At 37.5% G+C, this 24,546-nt stretch overlaps 1 protein-coding gene and 1 long non-coding RNA gene across 9 annotated transcripts in view; one reads left to right on the plus strand and one right to left on the minus strand.

Annotated features, from left to right (window-relative positions):
* Nucleotides 1–24,546, minus strand: part of Scgdelta (sarcoglycan delta) — a 351,842-nt gene that overhangs the window by 58,831 nt on the left and 268,465 nt on the right. For 4 of the 7 annotated variants that reach the window (XM_087405814.1, XM_087405815.1, XM_087405816.1 and 1 more), the window contains one exon: nucleotides 19,310–19,368. In XM_087405814.1, the coding sequence (XP_087261940.1) occupies nucleotides 19,310–19,368 (59 nt within the window). Of the gene's footprint in view, nucleotides 1–19,309; nucleotides 19,369–20,173; nucleotides 20,597–21,939; nucleotides 23,574–24,546 lie in introns of those variants that run through there. The other 3 variants (XM_087405818.1, XM_087405817.1, XM_087405819.1) reach the window with 3 other exon arrangements.
* LOC105148348 (uncharacterized) overlaps nucleotides 1–24,546 on the plus strand; it is a 163,092-nt gene that overhangs the window by 53,467 nt on the left and 85,079 nt on the right. The window lies entirely within an intron of this gene.

Below are 24,546 nucleotides of genomic sequence, written 5' to 3' on the forward strand. Positions count from 1 at the left end.
AGGAAGTTCGGCGAACGCGCCGAGGGTAAACGCAAGCTCGCGCTTCGTGACGAGACGTGAAGAAAAAGATAGAAAGAAAAAAGGTCGGAAGGGATGAAGACAGAGAGCACATGGCCTATGCACTGCACCTGCGGTGCCGAGACTGAAAGTATCAGCATACTGCCACGAACTTTATTTTTTTTCTTTATCTTTATTCTTTTTGTCTTTTTCTTTCTTCCCCCTTTTCTCTCTCTTTCTCTTTCTTTTCACGATATGCGGAGGCGCATCAGCAACATCGGTATCATCAACCAGCCAGTCGATAGCAGCAGCGACAGCACCGGGGCATCGCTTGCTGTAAGCCAGCTACAGCGCATCTTAGATCGCGCTTCTTCCTTTCTAACCGGATACGAGCGACGACGAGAAGAAGGGAAAAGAAGAAGAAGAAGAAGAAGAAGAAGATGATGATGAAGAAGGACGAGAAATGGCGGACAAGAAGAAAGAAAGAGCGAGTGAGAGCCCGCGGGAATAGGGAATGCGAAATGTATCAACGTATATCCGTCCTCGTTCTCCGGAGATTCTAAAAGTTTCACTGCGAGATGTCGGTCCGGTATCCATCTTGCGCCACATACCCGTCGCTCGCTACTCTCCCTTACGAATACATCCTCGAATATATCCCCGTCTCGATATTAAAGGTGACGTGTATCACGGTGGTCTCGAAGGGGTTTATAATTTTGGGAATTCTGCTTGTAGATGTTAATTAAATGAAGATATCCAACAGTACCAATTTTGGTATTTCACTATTACGAAAATAGAAATGATAATGCGTATATTGAGCGTGCTTATTCCAGGCTCGATTATAATAATATTGATAACCAAATGATATAAAATTATATATATTCAGCGTTTTAATTAAAGATCATCATCATATTTTATTAATTTTATCAATATTTATTTTATTAATAACTGTTATAATAAGTCTTCTAATTTAAGCACTTCTAAACTTAAATTAGCTTTAGGTGGCGACAATAATTAATTATCTGAAGGAATATTTTCACACAACACACTACGCACACGCACACACATTTGAGACAAATTGGAATAAGAAAATTATTACTTATCTTATTATTAAAATTAAATTTTATTTTTGTTCTTTTAATAAATTATAGATACCCAATCTCTTAACAACTTTAACGATAAATGTCATGACATTTAAGAGGTAACACGTGTAATCATAGAAATGTTTAACTGACATTAAGAATAGAAAGACCTTTTCTCTCAATCATTTTCTCTCACCGATATATCCCTCTCGAATATTACATCCATCTTTTCTTTCATCTACTTCTCTCGTTTATTGCTATTTTGTTTCTTCACGGTTTTCTCTCGGGCACATTTCTCGTTTAACTTTCTCTAGGAAAAATGAAGTCCTAAATGCCATTTATCTCAAGTTTATGGCCATCCCGGTAATTGCGGTATCAACACCATTGCTTGATAGCGGCCATTTGAACGTATGGCACCACGGCATTCAGGCTTAAGTCGACTCTTGACAAATGTTCGTATTCTTCAGAAAAAAAATATTTCTTTATACAGAAATAAATATCTATAGCTCTAGATTCGCCTTCCATTAAACAGTGTTTAGTCTTCAACATTCCAAAAAGAGAATGTACGGTCAGAGACAAAAAGGTTGCAACACTTTTTTTTCGATGGATTTCGGAACGCAGCTTACCGAATAATTGATTCTTACTCATGGATCGATAAATAAGAACCAATCGCTCGGTGAGTAGGCTGTATTTCCATTTGCCTTTTAGTCCATGACTGTACAAACTCCAAAAGTAAGAAATGAAAGTAGAAATAAAAGTGGATGATAAAATAGAGAATATTAATTTTAAATTTCGGAAATGAACTTTTTTTACGATGAATTTTTACAGTTCTAAGTGTGTACTTTTTAAGTAACGAATTTTTTTATTCAAATAAAATATGAGAGTTTATGACGCAGAAATGGCGTCTACTTACGCAAGTGTCAATTCCACTTCGTAAACATAATGAGCAGCATCGGCGTTTAAGCGCGTCCCAGCGCTGCGCCGCGACGGCAACAAAGTTTCGTATTGTCAGTATTTTAGGGCTGCGAGCTCGGTCCCGTGACAGCTCGTCTACTGCACAATATCGTTACACAGTGCCACGAACCGAACCAAAACGTTCATAAGTTCACGCGCCGTCGCATCACGCGTCGCTTCGGGCGCACGACAACCGAACGTCAAATAAACACCAATTACCATTTGCGCTTGCAAAACTATTTCGCGTACAAAACGTGTGCACGATTCAATTTCGATCCTGAGTATTTATCTCTGACCATCGTCCGCGTGCTGTGTAAAAAAAACGCCGCGCCGGCAATAACGTGCAGGAAGAATGACGGTACATACGTTGCTGCGAATGGTTTTTTAATGCGCAATAGAATAAAGCGCGTAAAATATCTGCAAATATTAAATATCCTGGACATTTAAGTATCTTATCATGCCAATGTTTGACCACCGGTTTTATGAATTTATACGTGCTAGATGTTAATAATATTCCATAAATATATTCAATTCCGAAAGATTGAAGCTTCATAGAATTAAAGTAGATATAGCAGTAAAATAATGAGAACCACATATGAGACAGATGAAGTAGCGAAAAACAAAATTGATTACAAGATTAAAATATATGCAATACATATGAAAAAAGAATGTCCTGACTTGTATTGTTAAATCTATAATGTCAAATTTAATCTAATTTAAATCGTTATTACTCAATATAAGATAAATGTCTCAATAGCCGGACAAGCGTAAGTTGTCATAAATAATATAATTTATAATGTATTATAGAAGGTTTTTAATATAAATATTTATATTCATTTGAAGACTCCTTTAAGCAAGGAAAAATTATTTAAATCCACTTATAACAATTATTAATTAAAATATTTAAATAAGTAACAAAATGCGTCAATGTATCAGTGACCGAACAGCCGATCAGACACTGAGAATTGTGTCCCAATGTCTGACCATAATTGGAAAATTAGTATGAGTAGTAGTTTAGTGGGAAATATTAATATAAATAGATGTTTAATGACAAAAGACAACTAATTCCAATCCATCTTTAAGGTAAAAAGCATTTGAGACTAATATTTAAATAAATAAAGTTTTGTGTAACTGTTCATTTACCTTATCGATATTTTATAGTAAACAATGAAGTTAAACAATTAAAATTTAATCTATGTATAGTATTAAATTTAACCCAATTTAAATTGTTTTATTTCATTGTTTTAGTATAAAATATTGAATACACTGTATTATCTAAAGTCAAATTTAACTTAATGTGGATTACCATTGTACTCAATCATATTGTTATTTTATACTGAGAAAGAAACAGTGGTTATATTTACACTATACAGTATTAATTTGAACTATATAGTGTCAAATTTAATTATCGTTTTAGTAAAAAATAACGATATATTTAGTAGAAGCAGTGGTGACTCACATTAGGTTAAATTTGACACTGTAAATTTAACAGTGTAGGAGCGCGCGCGCAGTGGCGACTCTGAAATTAAATTAAATATGACACTGTAGATTTTTAACAATGTGTAAAAGAGTTATTGATATGTTTAGATCAGCAATAGGATCGCGGTTGATGTACTTATATCTGACTATGTTCTAACTTCAATTACTGCGCCAACCGAGCGCTGCAACCAGAATCAAAGGATAACCGGAGTAGAGCAACTGAAATTAACAACAGTGACAGTTTCTCGCAAAGATGTTCGAACTCTGATACAATGACCGATATGTAGATTGATGTAAACCGAGCGCATACAAAGACCGCGCTCCGTCCAGGGTTATCTTTCGGATGCAAACTCAACCCTGCTGGTCGCATTCCCATGGAAATCGCGCGTTATGCGGCTCGTGTACACGTGTACAGTGCCGCACAGTGAGCGATGTGTGCACACACACAAGAAGGACTCGAACAAGGTACCTTTACCTGGGGTAATGCTTCGGGATGATAATGCGCACCCGCGGGAGCCTTTCATATAGTCTCCCGCCCTTTCACTGATGCACGTGTCCCTTTACCACATTATAAATGCATCCAGTTTGTGACCACTTATAAGATCAACTTCGTGATTATTTGCATTAAGCAATTGATCGAATATAAAACTACGCAAACTGTAAATTTAAAAAGAGAAACTATCTAATCTGACAGTTTTAGTTGATTTATTACATTTTTAGTTTAGTTTAGAATCTCATTTATATACTTAGAAAAAAAATTACGTGATATTTCAACTCAAACAATAATGTTGTTTCAAACCGCAATTGTATTCCGTATATTTGTATTGGTGGAAGCGTATGAAAGGCCGAAGATAAAGGATGTATAATGAGATGGCTACCTGTCTGAACCAAAATTGAATTTAAGCTTGAAACATTGTAATATGAGGGGAGTTAGAATATTATCTGAAATATTAATTTGTCTTTTGCAATTTAGCATTGATCTTAATTCAGTCTTCTCAATTTCATGCTTCCAATATTTGGATTACTTTATTAAAAAAGAAACAACAATAAGTTTATTCAATATTCATTCACCAAAAAAACGAATGATTTACTACGTAGATTTTTGTATACAATAATATATATAACGTAAAGACATTTATATTTCTCTGATATTTATATAGAAACGTAAAATTATTTTAAATTAACATGAAGTATCAAGTTTTACAAATGAAATTAATGTCATGATCCGAAAGTACATAAAAATCGACAAATCTGAGGTATTAGCAAACCGAAGATTCGTCCGCATCGTATGAGTCATCCATGCAGCAGGCAATTGAAAGTCGAGCGACTCGACAAATCACAGAACGTCGAGGACGAGTGTTAACATCCAATTCCCAAGACGTTCTCGTCCCATCCACCTTCTCGTAAGCGTCGTATTCGGGAATCGTGGCATACGGCGAACACGCATTTGAGAAGTACGACCCGAGATGGGACCCGATGCGAATATCTATTCCGGAGAATATAAACGATCGTCTCGATAGGAACGAGGAATAAATCTAACGGAGCCTGTTCTTCCTGGCAATGATCCTGTGCATCTTGCATCCACCTCCAATCCTCCTTCGTACGACTGCCACCGTCGGTGCGCAGTGTCGCGATCCTATACCATTTATTTTACTTCCACTTTCTACAGTATATTTTCGTCAACAGCGATGGAGCCGTTTTATCGATCGGACGCAAACTTATACATTTACGAAACCGGGATACATCCGGGGGCTTTTACGAAACAGAATCTTCGTCGCGCGCGACGGCAGAAAAATCTCAGAATATCTTGAGCGATTTCGTCTTAACTCCACGAAGTATCCAAGAATTTTTCGCCGGAGCTTGTGGATATTTCGTTCGTGCTATTGGCATACTCTGAGATGGAATCTATTTACAACTTTGCTAATGGCCACTCTGTCTTGCCTCTCGTAACTTTGCAGTATCATTCTCGCAATGTGTATCTATTCACGGGAAATGAAAGCTTGTCATATAATATATAAGTTAGGAATAAAAGTAAAATATATACATAGATAGTTCAATTTATTTTGGATTTCTCCGAGAAATGTCGGAGTGTCAAATTCCTGTATCTCGTAACAGTAGAGGAGTTGTCTTTGTTTAGAATGGGAGCGATCCAAGGTAGTTGTAGAATAATGGCGATAAATGGAGAGAATTGAAAGCAGAGCTATCTCGTCAATTTTTTTTTTTACTAAAGAGCGGATTAAGCTTTCAAAAATTTTACGAAATTTGCAAACCCAATTCGATGCTAAGACATTTTCCAAATCTTAAGTTATGAGTAGTGCGCAGAAGTTAGGAATGACCGAGAAAAGGTTAGTGATTTTCACCGAGTAAAGATCCAACACTAGTCTAAAAACTTCTATTCTGCAGGCATAGCACCGTTGCCAAAATGGTCGGAGAAGTATTCGCGCATAGAGGGGGAATATTTGGAAAAAGAAACTTAAATTGGGATTACATACAGTTTCGTTGCTTCTTACTGAAATTCTGAAGGGAAGTTGGACCACTCATGCGTAATTATACATAAAAATAAAGTAATTTTAAAGACTGCAAACATAAAATATGTTAAAACAAATTTTATCAATACAGAATTATATTTTTAATATTTTTCATTTTAATATTTTATATATTTTTCAAATTTCATATTATTATATTTTTAAACTAATTAAAATAAGAATTGCGTTACTTAATTCGTGATCAGATTATTGATTAATTAATTATAAAATTTTATGATGAGAATATAATTAATTATGAATTAATTTCACGACGTACACTTTGCATCGTTTGTTGAGAAAGGCGATTCCTGTAAGTACCGCGGGTTTGTATCAAACGACAGTTCATGGTCGACGGATGTTGGGGGTTAACCGATTTCCAATTTTCCAATATTCACAATGTCGCCCGGTGTATTTCCTGATTGAGGTTTTCCTGCTTCGCGAGGTCCTTTATTTTCAGAAACGAGGCCGTTTATATGGGAATAGGTAGGCGGAGAAAAGTGAGAAATGAAAAATTCTACGATAGGGCAAGAGGGAGCAAATGGGAGGGGATGAACGGGAACAAATAGAGACCGTCTCTTTGTACAATTCGTGATCGCTGCGGATGTAAAAAGCTTGGAGTTGATCAAACGCAGAAGAGCTCGGAAAGTAACGCGACTGTGCATCGGGACGGAAACGGAAGACGAGTGCGCACCGTCTCCGAGAGCGATGCTGTCGGGTTTCCGTAGTAAGAGTAGACACCTGGTGCGCTCTGCTCTCTGTGGTAGTCGAAATTCTAAAAGGCATCGCTGCTAGGTAAAACGCGAAGTTTGTTCCGCCGTATTCACTCTTAGCTCAGTTCTTCTACTATGATCTCTTTATTCAAAGACACAAATGCATCGCTATCTCTCATGTCAAAGTAAAGTTTTTTATCAAATTATTCTGGTAGTTTTGTTTAGAAAACTTTTAATTCTTGTAGATTTCTCATTCGCTCGGTGTTACACACTCACTGCATAATTTTTTTATTTGCTCGAAAATTTATATTCATATAGAAAAGAATAGGGAAATTTTGCAAACACGAAATAAATACGAATATTATTGCAGTACATTAGAGCGATAATCTCTGATTGCTTGTATCTAATAATTAATAATGTAATAATAGTTTGTTAAAAGTTCTAGTTTATATTGATAATATACAAATGTTAATTATTGCAGTTTAAATCTAAATAACTGAAGCATATTTTAAAATAAAGACTTGTATTGATAAATTCGTCGGTTTTATTTCCCTTAAATGTTCGCAGTTTCCCCACACTCTCTCCTACAAATCACAAAAAATATTTATAAATAAATATTTTAAAATATTTTATAATGGAAAAAATAGATTAACATAAAATTGAATTTCTACAGAACAAATATATTACAGCTGATGTTTATATATATACATAACTAACTGTTTATCATGTTAACTACGTTAGAGTGGTTTTTTAATGCTTATCCCAAATTTACATTGATGGTGCTGCTCCCATTAGATTAACAAAATCTAGAATTATGCGGCCGCATTCAGCGCTAAATGCGCGATAAAGATAAGGCTTTTCTGGGACAGAACGTTCGTGGCTGCCTCGGGACAGATCAGAACAGATCGGACGATGCGGAGGTTCAAGCATGATTTAGGATCAAGATTTCAAAAGATGCAAGATAAATAATCGTATTGTCATCCCTCCGCAGGCGGAAACTCACCGCACTTCTCCGTGCACTTCGCCGTGAGTAAGTGCGACATAAGAAGGAAGATACATGCATACATGCAGTCATGCCACGGGAGATGAAAGGTCTGGTTTATTCAGAAGTAAATATGTATATACAATACATATATTTATATGTGTACACACACACACATACACACACACACACACACACACAAAACACACACACACACACATATACGCGCACATTGTAACGTACAACGCGTAACTTCTCCATAGAGTTGAGAAATATTACATATTCATACAGCCGTATGTGAAGCCCTACGACATATGGACGGATACTAAAATGGCGATTGCATAACGTGGGTTATCAAACGGTCCGTCGCGTCGTACCGATATCGCCAAGGAAATGGCACTCGAGTAGCGACAAATTCTTCCTGTCCTTCCTCCCACGTGTAGAACTTGCGACAACTCGATTTTCTTTACGATTGAATGTTTCCTCCGATTTATTAGTCGAATGGCGAATCGAAATACGACAGTAGGTAACGTATAGAAATATTATATCGAAATTTGTAATATATAACTGTGTGACGTGATATTTTAAAAATGACTTTAACTATTTTGAAAACTATTGCGAAGTTTTACAGCCTTCTCTGTCAAATGAAATGTTGAAATTATAACAATCTTAAATTACAGATAAAAGTATTCTTAATTAATTAAATTTCTATTAAGTATCTTCTTTCTGACAAAATAATTGTTCAAATTATAGCAATTATAAATTTCATATTTACTCTTACAAATAAATGTACATATTTAAGTAATCTTAACTGATTAAATTTGAAACGAATTTTCTTACTTTTTTATCATTCTCTTTTTGATTGGTCATCCTTTTATTAGTGACATTTCTGAAAATAAAGATTTCGGAAGCAGTCGTGTACTGTTCGGCGTTTTGTGTCATTATTTCGTTGGAATAACGATAGTATGGAATTTGCTCCTCGCGACCGCCTCCACGCGTATCACATAACCGCCACAACGCGGCGGGGGATGCGGACAGGTTGACAGTAGTATCGATTTCCAGGGCGGTACTATATTTTCTTGGCGTATCATATCGGTCCTCGGGGTGCAACGAATTTATTTCTACTTCCCCTCTTCTTCTTCTCCTCTGTCCCGCTCGTGGCGCATATATTTATGCCTATGCGTATATATTGTACGTCCTTACCTTCCGCCTTCGTGACTTTTTCATTTTCGCACAAAGCACCTATCCGAGTCCATTTGCGAGCGAAGATACCTCCTTCTACCCCCGCTTGTCCCCGTCTGCCTACTCTTCACATTTTTCCTTGTTCTCTCCTTCCCTCTCTCTCTCCTCGTCATTCTTTTTTTTCTCTTTCTCTCTCACTTATTCACTCCCTTGGGTACAGCTCCGCGTGCAACGTGCAACCGCGAGTAACCTAAGGAAAGAAATCTGCGACTCACCATCGGACCTTTCTTTCACGGTTTATTCCGATGGTAACAGATATTGTCAAGAGGAAAGAAACAATCACGCGCGTACAGACAAAAACGGATATGAAGGGCAAGTATCATGGAATGGGGGATATCTCTTGGTTTGAAGAAGATCGAAGAAGGCTGGAGAAACAGGTGGATGTTCTAGCTCGAGCTCATGATTACTTTGTATGTGATTTGTATACGAAATGTAAATCGGATCGTATGTATGTCAGCACGTAGCTTAGTGATTTTCTTCTGGTTTCTATATCTTGAAATGTACGAGTCTTATGGATGATGAATATTTGATTCTATGACTGATGAAGGAAAATTGTGCATAGATTGTAATTTGTCGCTTTGACATGTCCAGAAGCCTGTTCCATTGTTCATTGATTCGAACATCTCGACTGGCAATTTCGAAATATTCAAATAAAATCAGTACCCACATGATTGCAGCATATTGACGTCTTTCTCCATATATGTCGGAGAGGTAGACATAGGAAAGTCGGAAATGTGTTTTCAATGGCCAGGAAGAAATGGAACAAATAAAAACACTTCAAGTTCTCAACAAGAGAGCAAATCAGGCAATGTATTATCGTGTAAATTTGAATATTATTAAAGATAACAATAAAAATTAGACAAGTTAAAAATTATTACGTTTAAACTGTTCGCGCTCGGTTCATCTTTACATAAAATAATTTTTAATGAGAAATTTAATAAAAAAAATTATGTTATCCATCTTTTATATTATGTATTCAATTAAACTCGACTATAATAACATTGATATCCTTTTAAAGTTTCGCCCGTTTATTACCGAATCATGGCGTGAATGGTCTACTCGTCAGGAAGGAAATTAATTGGAATCCATTGACCGCGTTATAAATTCGCACAAAGTTTAGAAAATCGACGATGCTGGTTAGGACGGAGCTCGTGGTACTAGCTATGTGTGTAGAAATTGCAAATAGTATTACGTCTCGTAATAGCAACTAGTTAACGGCACTGATATATACGATTCTCTCCGTAGACTATTAGTAAATTCTGGTTTTAGCCGGAAACTAGCATTCTAATCTGTCCGCTTAGCCCAATACACGCTTTTGCTCGCGTAAACCACACTAGAATCACAAAAGCGCGGTATGCACCGTGACCAAGTTGGTCGCCATATACAAAAATAGAGAGCGATAGGAGAAAACGGATTGTTACGGCGGTCAAGGATTGAACCTTCCATCCGGGCAGGTTGAACGCGAAATCATGCGCCGCTCTCGCATGTAATGGAATCTCGTCGACGTTGCACGCGGCTTGTCGCTGGCAATAACAATTATTTCCATGCCTCCTCGACATGCTCGATCGCCTATCGGCTCGCCGCGCTGCCCGACAATATGTTCGCCGATATAAATTTCGCGTGATTCCGCGGTCAACAACGAAACGTCAATCCGCACGTCCGGTTCGTACGCGCACGCACGCACTATCCAGCTCCGGATAATAATATCGCGACGATGATGCTGATCGTTCAAATAACGGTAACGCGATCGATTAAGGGCTTAACGTAATCGCTCTTTACTCCGACGTTCTCGTTGCTCGAACAATAGCTCGATTAAAATGATTAATATCGACGCATCGAGAATAGCCGCCAAATCGATCCTGATCTATTAGCAAGCAACCAGAGACCCGCGCTCGTGCGAATGAATAGACAGTTAAACGTTGAAAAATTTCGAGAATAATGGTACGGCTTCTCCCACCGTCGACGGAATAATTTACGTCATTCAACGCACGGACATCCAGTCCGAAAATTGATATTTCGAATAAAGTAATATTTCGGCCATTTGTTGATATGCTGTCGGTTTTAAAGAAAGTATTTCAACGATGACCCGATAACGAGCTAGTCGGGTAAAGGGGTCTGGAAAATTTACGCGAGAACTTGAAGACGTGATCGATCGATGCTGAACGATTAAAAGTGCCATTCCACTCCAAAATTGACGGTTCGGAACGCCAAACAATTCGATAATTACCGGAACCGCAAGAGGAAAAAGTTTTCCCCCGTCAAACTTCGGCAAACTTGCATCGCGACTTGTTTGCCGAATATCCGGAATAATCCATATTTTATGTCGAGATGATACTGCCAAGCTAGGCCCGCGTCCTTTCATGCGACGTCGCGCGTGCGGCGAGTTTATCCGCCAAGTTCTCGAGTTTCCCGGACCGGAGAAAAGCTGGTACGGTGGCTGGCTGGCTGGCTGGCTGGCTGGCTGGCTGGCTTTCCGTGTAAAAATTCGCTGTTTGCGAAGTACGCTATTTCCCGACGTGAAATCGCACCACTAGGGAAATTGGATACGCTCTGGCGAGACGAGCTTAGCGAGTATCGGCGTTGTGTCATTCGATAGATAACAACCATATGATAGCCTGATAATAACAGTTATATTTGAATTATATACTGAAGAAACCTAACTATCAGATAACAATCCGCAAGTATGAATTTTTTATATTAGCATTTTATTGCACAGCGACTGACAATAAGCGTTTTCACGAACGAATAATGTAATTTCGCGAACCGATAATTTATAATAACGATCTAAGAATACTTGTGGTATTTTTATTTGAAAGAAAAGATTTTGCTAAAAGGAACAACGTTAGTTAAATATCTCTATAAATAACTTTAAATGCGTTGACTACATTTAAGGCAAAAATGGAGGCAATTACCATATATCGTTTATCCTTGTTATCAGACTCAAGGCGACGTCAGTACCTATATGGTCGAAATTACATTTTGTTCATCCTCACGACCATAGTTTCTGCGACGCGAAGACTATTATACTAGCATCGTATTCGGGAAAGTTGTCGAGTTTAACTTGGAAGCAAGCCACCGTAGTATCGATGGGTAAACGCCCTCCACGTTTATTATTTGTCGACTTGCACGCTCTATAGATCATTTTTAATGAATTTACTAGTCAAACAAAATCTATTAAATTAGATAAAATTAACATCTTTTTAAAATTGTTGACAAGAAATTATTTAAAATTGTTCGTCTCCAATTATGACGTACGAAGATATTTTAGATATGTTTTAAATAATTCGAGATTCATTCAAATTGAAAGGATTTTATTTTATTAATACTTTCTCTCTCTCTCTCTCTCTCTCTCAGTAATTCGCATTTACGTATGTGAATAAAATTAAATATTTCGAATCAATTTCGATAAACTATTTCAAGTTGTACAGATACACATATACACAGAGTTTCACGTTGCAAAAGACTTTCAAAAACAAAGACATGAGTACCTATTTTCTGTCATACCATCTTGAATGTTAAGATTAGTCTTTGAGGTCGATCTCTATCGCACAACGAAAACTAAAGGAAATCATGAAGTCTCGAATACAGAAGTGAAAGTCGTCGTATTTGCGTTGGCAGTAAGCCAGAAGACGGACTTGAAAGCTAATCCGGTAAACGTGTCCCGCATAGTATTGCGCATTGTCGACGATGGTAAAACGTGTCTTTGCTAATTTTAGTTTCTTGTTAAATCATAAATTTATGACAGATGATGTAGACCGTATAACGATCCTACAGGTGGATCGGATATATTGTTTACTTTGCGTTCAACTTTCACCTAAAGTAAAAAAAGATATGCTTTGTGAGCTATGGCAGATTGATAGTTTAATACAGTTAGTTAATTTTGACACTTTTCGTGCATTTTTCGTTACATACATATTGGATGTGATTGGTTTATCAGGAATTTTCTGATATAGCGACAGTGGACGCTGTTGATGTCGAGTTATAGGTTTACGTTTATCCCAAAAGTTTTCCAAAATTAAAACGTTTTAATTAAAACACTCGCAGCGGAAACGTATTCCAGCGGGATTCCAATTCTGGATAGATGAAACAATATCGTCGTGCGTAACTTTGCAAAATAAATATGAACTCACGAACACAGTCGACAGATGTAACGCGTCGAGCGAGGATCCAAAAACTTTTGAATGCTTCAATTACGTTGTACCGACTATATGGCAAATATGCGTGGAAAATGTGTGTTATATATATATAGAACAGCAATCGCACGTATTTGCGAATGACCGATAGTACGACGGTGATTTACACAGTCTATACTCACAGGGCGAAATGGCTCTTGTAAAAATAAAGTCATAAAGTTATGATATGAAGTCATATCTATGATGTAAAACAGTAAAACAACGAAGAGAACTGAATTCTATATAGAAAAAATTATATGTATGTATATATTATATATATATATAAAATTCTATATATACATATACATATATATATATATATATATATATATATATATATATATAATATATCAAATAACCCAAAACGTTTTTAATAAATTAAATATAAATTTGAAAAAATATTCTAGATGTTTTTCACATATTCTATTTATATGATTTCAATATTTTATATTCTCTATTAAATATTTACGAATAGACTAGGTATATGAAATTATATAAATAGAATAAGTCTCGTATTTTTTATTTATGATTTTTTATTTATAACAAGTACAAAATGTAAAATCTCTTTATTTCAAAACGGACTTTACACTTCAGTGTAGTTATTATTAAATATAGCAATTTCTTGGAAGTATTTTTATATATACTAAAAGTGGAAAAGATAATTCAAAGGAAGGACAAAGTAGTTATCGAAGGTGCGAAATGATGCTTAAAATAATATCATGGTATTTTCTTTCAATCTGATCGACCGATTTAAGGTATCTACAGATAGATACTCGGCTTTGGAAAGGGATTCAAGGACCGATCCTTGGTTACCTGAATCAACGAGTAGCACAGATAAGAGCGCGCGCGCGCGTGCAAACTCATTAATTTCCGTCCGTCCATCCATCGATCGCGAATTGAAAAACACCACTTGATAACGAGATGATAATCCCGTTATTACAACAAAAGCCTGGTAATGATTATCGTCTCGTCCGTCGGCCGTCGTATCAACGATGATCCGTTAATGCTCGACGAGTGGCATTTGTAAATTTTCTAGTTATTATTACGCGGCCCATTGTCATTAATATTTCGTTATTAATTACGTGCGCGCGCGTATAATTGGCACTGCGGCATTAATTAACCCGCTAACATCCCTGTGCGTATTTCTTGCGAAAATCTGATTAACCTGATCTCATTGCAAGGGTCGACTCACTGCGGCACATCACTTATTATTTTTGACGCCGATTTCCAACCGAATGAGGATGAAAAATCATCGGACCGATGCCGAAACGGACGTACAGCTCGAACCAATTAAAAGTTCGTGGCATCGGCAGCCAATTACGTACATTGGCGTGGAGCGACTATAACTTTGAAAGAGTCGAGTGGTTGCTAGACGTATTTTCTCATCTGCAAATTCTCTTGCGATATGTTAACTTTGGCATCACTAATTTTGAGCAACATTTGGCCGTTTTCATATATAACCGGTTTTAAAAAGAAAAACCGATAAAATATTTTATTATTTCATAAAAGATAAAAACAATTTTTTTAATAATTTTAAATAATTTTTATCTTCTTTTATGAAATTATAATATGATGGATGACACGCAATCATATTCAATCGCGTGTTCTGAGAGATTCAATATTCGAATTCAATCCAAATCGCTCGAAAGTGATATGATATTCACATCATATTTGTACTCTCATATCTATACGACAGATAAAAATCTCGTGATACACAGGGCTTACAAGGTGTGAGAAAATTGTGCAGCACTTAAGGGATTATCCGTCAGCCGCGTGCGAGGGTACGAGTGACTGGGATTATCGGGAAATCGCATCGTGTGCGCTGTCATAAAATAAGCGTCAGCGGATTGAATACAAACGAGAGATTTATATATAACGAACAGACATAAGCGCTGACGGCGTGCGACGCCTTTGCCCGCAATACCGCAATATGACCCGCGAATTTGACACGCTCGCACCTTGTGACTCGTGGATGGTTGTTGCGCTAGTTGGGCGTTTCACGCCTCGCACATTTCAAGCTTCCCCCACTTTTCCCCTGTCTCTCGTCAGAATGTAGGTATAAGCGCGCGTATGAACGCGGTCGATGCGAAGTTACGGACGATTCACACGCCCCCGCGAATGGGGAGGTTTGATAACGCGGCGGGTAGATAAATAGATACGCCTAAACAGCCCCGACCGAGCAACGCCGCGATTGTTAAATTATAATAACTTGCAATCAGAAATCAGAAAGAAACCGATTATCCTCGCGATATTTCTTTAATTGTCTACATTATGAAGATTCGAGAGTCTTTTCACGACAAATAATTTCACTATTCGACAAACATTTTTTATTCTCTCCGAAGTACAATAGTACATTTTCCTAAGATTTTTTTGAATTAATTGAAATAAAATGGGTAAAAAGTAGCATTTTTGACATTTTTTATGTCAAAATAAAACCTTGTTTCTAAATAAAGTCTACAGCTCATAAAACTCAAGTACTTTTAAATGAATTTTATTTCATGGTCATATAATTTATTTTTATCAAATTGGCTGTTTGAATCTTGAAATTTCTGTATAATACACTATTTAATAAACTTCAAAATGTTATAGTAAATACTCCAAAGATTTATTCGCATTTAACGCGATGCCGTTCTCAGAATTTGCATAACACATAAGGATTTTAATAAATTAGGATGTTTTTGGTTTATTTTGTCCCAATTTATTAAAAATCCTGATATACTATGCAAATTCTAAGATGGAATTGTGTTCAGCGCGAAAAAATATTCGGTGTGTATATTGTACTACTTCAAAGAAAAAGAAAAATAATTTTTGTTGAACTTTGTTTAATTATACAGAAAGTTTAAAATTCGACCAGTCATAACTTAATAAAAATAAATCGTACAATCATAAACTAAAATTTATTTAAAAGTTCTTTTGTATTTTTATAATTTATTTTTAGACATCCTAGACTTTATTTAAAAATAATATTTGGTTTTATCGTAAAAAAATGTTGAAAAAGCGTCACTTTTTATTCATTTCATCTTAATCACTTTAATGTATTCAAAATCCTGCTACGTTAATTTTACCAACAACATCATGTTTAACACGAAAAAAATCTTACTGAAATATACTATCGCACTTTGGACAAAATTTAGTTATTGAACAGTGTTATTAAACATTTTTTCTCGTTTATTCCGTTGCTCGTTTCCATGAGAAATATTCTTGCGCAAATATCGGAGATTTTAAAGCTCGCCCTATATTGGGAGAATACGTTAGCGATCGATCAATTAACTCCATCGCATCGAATTTATGTATAAAAACGAAGAAACGAACAACGAGAGGTTTTCGCACGAAAAAGCTGGTAGAGACAAGAATTGCGGAGTCTTGTAAGGTTCTTCTATTCATTCATTTATCACCTAGTCGACGACGTAATAGACGATTGCGAACTACCGCTGCGGTATTTTATCGCGTGCCTGATAACAGTGGTTTCTTTCTCCTTAAATTTGAACGTAAAGTTTTACTATCCTCCTCAATACGACGAACTTGAACAATATTGATTCTTCAGCTCTTACGGCCACAAGCGCCATTAACGACGTCGTCTATGAACCATAAAAGCTGCTCCATCGTCAAATGTCAATCCAATTCAAAATTATAAATCACATATTCTGAAAGACATTATCTTTAACCTATATGAAAAGACACTCGTCATAAGGAATTCTATCAATATGCCTCGCATAATTTACTTCCCAGCGAATTAATAGATAATAATTTCTCTTTTTCTTTCTATTATTCACTACACTTAAATTTTAATCACCGTAGACTCTGAAAACAAAAAGCAAATTACATTTATTAACAATATGTTTATCTTTTTATCGCCATTCGACGAACATTGCAATTTTTTTCAGTATCATCTAGTACTTTTATTAATCAATAAATTGACACTAATGTCGTAACAATATCAATTGGCGGAAACTGGTAACCATAAAAAAGTGCGATATATCCATCATTGATATGCACGTTTATCCGTTATCTCCACGCCCCTCATCCAAGCCAATTAATTGGAACACATTGTACCTGGGAATCGCAGGTGTAATGAAAGATAATCGTTCCCGTCTGCTCCGGCTTCCGTCGAAGTTACATTACCGCCGACACGAAACGCTCCGATTCTCCATTAAAAGTATCGCAATCGAGCAGGGAAATAGCACCGTCGCTCGTAACGCAAGATGGATGCGCATTTCAGTCGAACGAGGCAGATTTAATGTGTTGGCTCGATTTCGAATTGGATCAATTCTAGCATCACATAATATGGCGATGGAAAAAAGCGCGTCGCACGTGCGACAGGCTGTCAATTGATTTTAGATCTTGCCGACTGATTGTTCATTCGGCTGGCTAACTTTTTCGACCGGTACATAATAAAAAAAAAAAGGAAAAATTGCATGCCAGACGCATGAATATTCGGCAATTGCCATGCTTCTCCTCTTCGTACGAAATAAATCGAATTCGGCCGCAGTAAATTTTACAGTAGACGATTCTCTAAAAATTTGTATATCTTATATATCATTTAACAAATTTCTCGATGCAATATACAATATATAATATTCTTAATATATATATATAGTATCCTTAACACTATCAAATATTTTATTGTTATATTTAAAAACTATTTTCTCATTAATAGAATTAATCTTCGCATATATATATATATATATATATATATATATATATATATATATATATAGACAAAATTGATTTAAATTAAAATACCGCATTTTTAGCGTCAAGAAAAAATCGGAGGATATAAACGCATTAAATTCGTACGAAGACATTTTTAACGTGATAGAATACTTTTCGGAATTTGATGAATTTAATGAATTTCGACTCGAATGTAGACGAGCGTGCATGTCGGGCCGGCGCAGCGGATGATGGTGCAAAACGATACCAGGATACCGCATTTTTAGAACAGCCGAAGGAATGGGTACGAGACACAGTTACGAGACGTGAATATATCGGCCATCACGAGATACCGATATGGAACATATAGCGGATGAGATTTCCTTAGTCCGGTAAAATCCTTTCTACCTACACTAGCAAAACGTGCGCGAAAGCGATGTTATTACTTTTTCTATCTACCGTTTTTATGGAGCAGCATTTAAAGGAACGTTTAAATTTCAATTTCGGGGATTGAATATTTTCATATTATTTGATATTTTCATAAATCATGTTTGTCGTATTATTGTGATTATTCTTGAATTATTTAATAATCGTATTTAAAAAAGATTTTTAAAAATCGTCGACTGATCTATATTCCGCACTAAATTTTACTATCGTCGCGAGCAGGCTGTTTCAGCGATCGGTTTAAGCGTTGTTAAATAAATGATGGATCGTTTAATCACGTAAGTTTCGCGATCGTTCTGATATTTAATAACGTCGTTTGGAAGAATGATTGCATCCTGTAATCACCAGTCAGGATTAACGATAGCGACTGCGGCCCGTATTAGAAGTCGATCTGTGCCACGTCAGGCCACCATCTCATCTCGCGTCATATGTCTTAGTTTTCGTTTTTGCAAAGCGTATTTTGCACGACATCGACCTGGCAATGTCTCAAGTATCGCAAGAATTCGCCCAGCAGTTTTAATGTTAACTCCGTGCGCAACTTACGAACGATACGCGTCACAAATCGCATATTGGACGGAGGAAAGCGGACTCTGAAATTTATCTTTCGCTGTCGGACTCTTGGCGCGATTCACCTGCACTCGAAATTACGTCAAACAGTCTTAGCAGTGTTCTATACTTGCCATATATTTCGCGATTAATCACTGAACCTAGAGAAACGATGCGGAAAATTTGTTATAATTATTTCCGATACATTAATTCTTGTCCTCTTTTTATTTATGATTCAAGATAATTACGGATTAATCATCAATTTCTATGCACGTACACAGCGTTTTATAAATATGTGTCCGGGAAAATTACAAAATTAGTAATTTAAAAAGCATGCATCGCTCTTTCTAAAGGCATTTTGATTATCGTGACAGTAGAATCTACTGTCCGCGTCGCCGAGACCAGTTCGCATTTTTATCCGAGTGCCTGTTTCCCTCGGTAATAACCTCGCTGGAGTTGCATTTGTTATTTCTTCGGCTTTGTTGCACGGTTGCAACGGCCCGACGGCGCGCGGTTTGTTTTCACTCACCTCAGTCTGCCGTGCTCCGTGTGCGGCGATTCCTCTGGCGATTTGTAACTGTTTCCGGTCTGCAACAAAGAATGAGACGCGTAATGAAGACCCCGATTCTCGTGGTCCATAACTAGCAGGGAGCAAAAGAATCTTGCAAATTTTATCCGCGTATTCTCCTACACAACAATATAACTGCGGACTGGAAATGCAGAATTGTGGCGGTGTTAAAAAGAAAGATTCATTTAAACGAACCAAAAGGAGATTCCACGTAAAATATATTATGCGATCATAAAGATAGGATGAAAAAAAATAGCTTATGAACGGTCAAAAGTGTCCACATTTTTTCATAGTTTTTTGTCGTTTTGAATTAAGAATGAAAGTATTAATCTTTAATTAGATAAATGAGGTGACCTTATAAATAGCTTTATTAGGTATTTAGTTTTTTTTCGATCTTGTTCTGGATAAGAAAAATGAAAAGCCTAACGCTTAAAGTTTATTATTTTTACATTGTATCTTATGAGAATATAACTAATTTAACTTATACTAGTAAAAAATATGATTATGAATAAAAAGATAGAATAATCTTAGATACTCTCGAAACTGACAAAAAATAATAGAATAAGACTATTGAGAGTGCGGCGCAGTAAACAGAGTGTAAAATTATTACATTACTAAGTCTAATTTCATTTAATAATAATGTTCGAACGTTTCAACTCATTTTGGAGTCTTCCTCGAAAAAATAGTCCTCGAATTTACAAGTTCCCCACTTTGCTATCAATCAGTCACTTATAATTAAAATTTTGGAATTATTTTAAGCATCCCATCTATCAACTTGCTCTTTAAATTACCTACATGCTTAAAGGTTAAAATAATAAATGGAACCTTTGAAGCTGTCTGCCTCCCAAGTCAAGTTTATGTTCAGACAGCTGTTGATACTCGAGAGATTAACCTCGATCAACCGGGCGGATCGTCGTTCATCGTGCTGACGTCTCTGGATTCTCGGGTGTCCGGGTGCCATCTTATTGTATTTGCCACATATTCGTAAATGCGCGGCGCTTAATTTTGTCAGAATGACGACACCCAAGTCGACAAGCAAGTCGTCGTCATCATAGTCGTCGTTCGCAAAATAATATTCTTGGAAACGAAAGTTCCCTTTTCGTGAACACGTGCGTCGACCGTTAATAAATCGGTCATGTGAAACAACGCCCGGTTACGACGACGGCAACGATGCCAGAATGTCAGGCAGGGCGAATTAGTTCGCGAGCAACATATTGCGAGAGCGTGTAACAACTCGGACAACAAATGGAATCCAAGGGATTTCGAGAAAACGCATCGCGCGGCAACGTAATTAGAATTTATGTCGATTAAAACGCGGCAGTGAAAGAAAAAAAGGCCATATCGATACACGAGAGACAGAGGAAGAGCAGAAGGGCATATCTGACCGCCGCGAGGCGCCGATAGCAGTATATTTTCATCGAGCAATTCGCGTCATAAATTCCTTCATTACGCGCAGATTCACGGATACCCCTTCGGGCTATCGTCCCGCTCGCCGGAAAGCAAATATTAAAGCGCGGGGGCGGCTATGCGTTATCGGTGATGCAATTACGTTTCAGATGGAGTGGCGTGTTCGTATCGTCGATCGTTATCAAGCACGATTATCAAGGTGGAAACGCGCGCGATGGAGGCAAGTCCCTTTGCCATACGATCACGTTCGGGGAAATCGCAAGCTTTTCTCTCATCTCATGCCAATAGAAACTCTTCTCTTTTTCGTTTTTCCCTCGTATTTTCTTTCGCCGGACAGTTAGTCACAGAAACACGCCGGAATATCCGGGAAATGTTATTCCCGCGCAAATTGTAAACGCGGTTACACCGCGACAATCGAATTACCAGTTATGGAAATTCGTATACGTTCGGAAACAATGGTCATTATAAATACCAGGCCGTTGCGGCGCGCGATGGAACCGCGTATCGTAGATGATCATGGTACGAACAATAATGATTATTTCATTTCAATCAACCCGCGGAAATTGAACAGTTCGGGAACCAAAACGAAAGTACGCTCCCTACAGCTGGCCCGCTCGCCCGCTCGTTACGCCGCACCGCCACTCGATGTCGATTTAAAACTATGTCTAATTATACATGCACATATAGTGCGGCATGCGCAATATATCCATTATGATGGGTTAACGAAGTTGGAAATCGATTTGATCGATCAGTTAAAGTAAATGATTGTCGAGCGCGTTTGACTGTTGGTCGATCTCGTGGATGATTTCATCACACCGATTATATCGCTACAATCGTGAGCTTTGACATCTGTTGCGGTATCACGACGTTACGAGATATTAATCAACGCAATAATCAGATGTAGATATATACTGCGATTAACGCCCTAAATCTTTCGTTACATTTATATCAATTTACTTCCCTTCGATCAAAGTATTAAACTATTAATAGTATCTCTTGATTAAATGAGGAGTTTGAGTTGTTCATTTTTGATAAATGAATTATTACACGAATAATTACGATCGTTAGCGTCAACGTTATTACCATTCTCTTCGAAATGGCCAATTCAATCGCTTCTCCAATCGCAATCGTCACACCGCGATTAATCGCGTCGCTTATCGGCTTATCATTCGTTCGCGACTTACCTACCGCGCGAACATTTATCTCGTAATGCAGCTCTGAGTAGCGACCGTCTGTTCCTCGTAAGTCTCATCCCGTCCACAATCTAAGATCAGCACTCAGTCACCGTACTCTCACCACCACTATTCTCCGTGCCGCGCAATCCGCACCGAAGTGAATTCTTCGTTCCATCCATCCCGGGACAGTCAATTTGTCCTTATTTTCTACTGTTCCTCCGACTTTCACCCCGCTCGAGTTAAGTGTTTTTTTTTCCTCTTTCTTTTCCTCTTCCTTCTAGAGAAGGTAGACCTCACGCGCGCTCCGGAAGCCACCCCTTGGCGAAAGACGCGACGCGACTTTCACTCGATTGTGCCTCGGCCAAGTTGTGCTTGGCCCGAACGAGTAGCTCTTGGCACAGGAATCACTATCATTCGTTCCCTCCTCCGAGAGAGAAGTCTCAAATGAGAATGAAGAACAAGAAGAAGACGAGGTGGTCTCTCCTTCTCTCTTTCTTTTCCTCTGCCTCGCCATCTGTCCATTTCCTCTCCCTCTTACCGATCTCTACTGGGGACTAGGAAGGCGAAAGGAGGACGAGAATACGAGAAGGAAAACACCATCTACCGAGGTCTAGTGCCTCCGTACCGAAATACACTGGTCCGTGGGTCCATGTCTATATAGTTTACTCGGACGACAGAGAACGACAGAGTGGGACGCGGGGGGTTGATGCGGGACAAAGGGTGTTGGAACGATTCTGGGTTAAAGTGGCGTCGCGTGTACAACCGCACCGGCGCGGCGGCGAAATATACGGCACTGCGACAGAGCGAACAGAGCGTTCCGCTCCGTGCCGTACCATCCTTCCGCTTCGTTCTTTCTCACCTACCCGTCCCGCAGTCGCGTCGCTATTTTTCTTCCGAGCTCCGAGGGATTACGCACTCCTGCTCTCTCACGGCCCATCTCTTTTGTCTCTGAATGCCATGGATTCATCTGCGATTATATAGTATGTCAAGCGTCGAAGAGCATCGAACCGCTTCTTTTTCGCTTTAACGCTCAAGAGAGCTTTTTTTATTATGCTGTACACATAATGGAAAGTATATCGTTTTGCCTGTTTATTATTTACTATAATTTGTTAAAAAAACCAAATTTAATAAAGATCTATTATTCGAAAAGACCCGAATTTCACAAAACCAAGGATATTTTCTATCTAGAAAAACTAGAGGATTCTCTCTTTTTATCGAAATATAATTTCTTAAAAGATATTTTTTGCAAATATTAAAGTATTACATAAATTTTGAAATTGTTAAATGAGATTTGTTCAATTTTCTGGATAAGTTTAATTTTGTTTTGAAGAAATTCTTTTCAATGTTTTAGCATGGCATTTGTTAATTATTTTATGAAAGTACCTTTCTCAAGTACCTTTTCAAATCTGATATTTAAAATGAGTATCTCTTAATTTTCTTTTCTTGATTCCACAAACATAAAAAGAAAAAAAAATTTTTAGAAGAAACTTAAAATTTTATATATTCAAATTCATCTAAAATTTTAATCTAATATCCTAACTTTGCTTGAAAATTTTAACAAAAATGTCAAGAAAATTTTCAGAGAAGTTTTATTCATATATTTTAAGGTATTTTCATTATATAATAATATCGAAGATCGTTCTTTTATAATAATTAAAAAGAAAAAAATCTACATATAAATAATATTAACATTTTTATTATCTCATATAATATTTATTATAGTATTTTCAAGTAATCACAAAGTATTGTATATGCATATATGTATATAGACTTATTATCAACAATATAAACACAACATACAAAGAGAAGAAAATTCCATGGCAGAGAATCAACAGTTCGTAGTTTCGTCTTTAACGCGTGTCTAAGGAGAAATTCCCTTAGGAGAACAATATGGGCGACCATAGCGAATAAATATTTGTACAATGTTGTACGTGCTAGGAGAACATTTTCGGAGGTGAAGGACTGAACGGTGTGATTCCCACCGTTCACATAGCCGTGAATTGTCAACGGCATAGGCGGACTGCGTACTTTATACAGAGCTGATATTCGGTTGTAAGTGCAGACTTAGGATCAATGGCGGCATCAGTCTAATCACCCGGAAGTGTTGCCAATGTCCGCCACTAATCCGATCGCAGATGTTTCACTCCAGCTAATTCTCTCACCGACCATTTCTCTCTCTGTTCCTCTGTTCCTCCTCGCATCTCGACAGGCGCAGGCTCGACGAACGGCCGCTTCGTGTGTCTGTTCGCGATGTTTGTTTGCGGCCGCGTTAGCGGATTCTAATCACGGTTACTCCGTTCACGCCCTAAATCTGCCACCGCCGCCAAACCGAGTACTTAAATCGAGTGAAACGCACCCGTTGTACAGCGCATTTAGGTTAAAGCACCTATTTTCAATTAGGCGCCCCGGGCCGCTTAGGCCGATATATCTCGTCCGCTTCGACGGTTCCGAGTCGTGAAACTGGCACGGTAAACGGAAATCTCTCGTTGATTAATAGCATAGGCGACTTTTTGCGATTTATCTTGTCGTCTCTTAAACGGTGCGGTTTTAATAAAACGGAGATCTCGCGGGGAATTCGGACAAATGTAATATTAATCACTTGATTAATACTTTCGC

This window comes from Acromyrmex echinatior, chromosome 4, assembly GCF_024713525.1.
Source record: "Acromyrmex echinatior isolate Ae372 chromosome 4, ASM2471352v2, whole genome shotgun sequence".
In the NCBI taxonomy this organism is placed as follows: Eukaryota; Metazoa; Arthropoda; class Insecta; order Hymenoptera; family Formicidae; genus Acromyrmex; species Acromyrmex echinatior.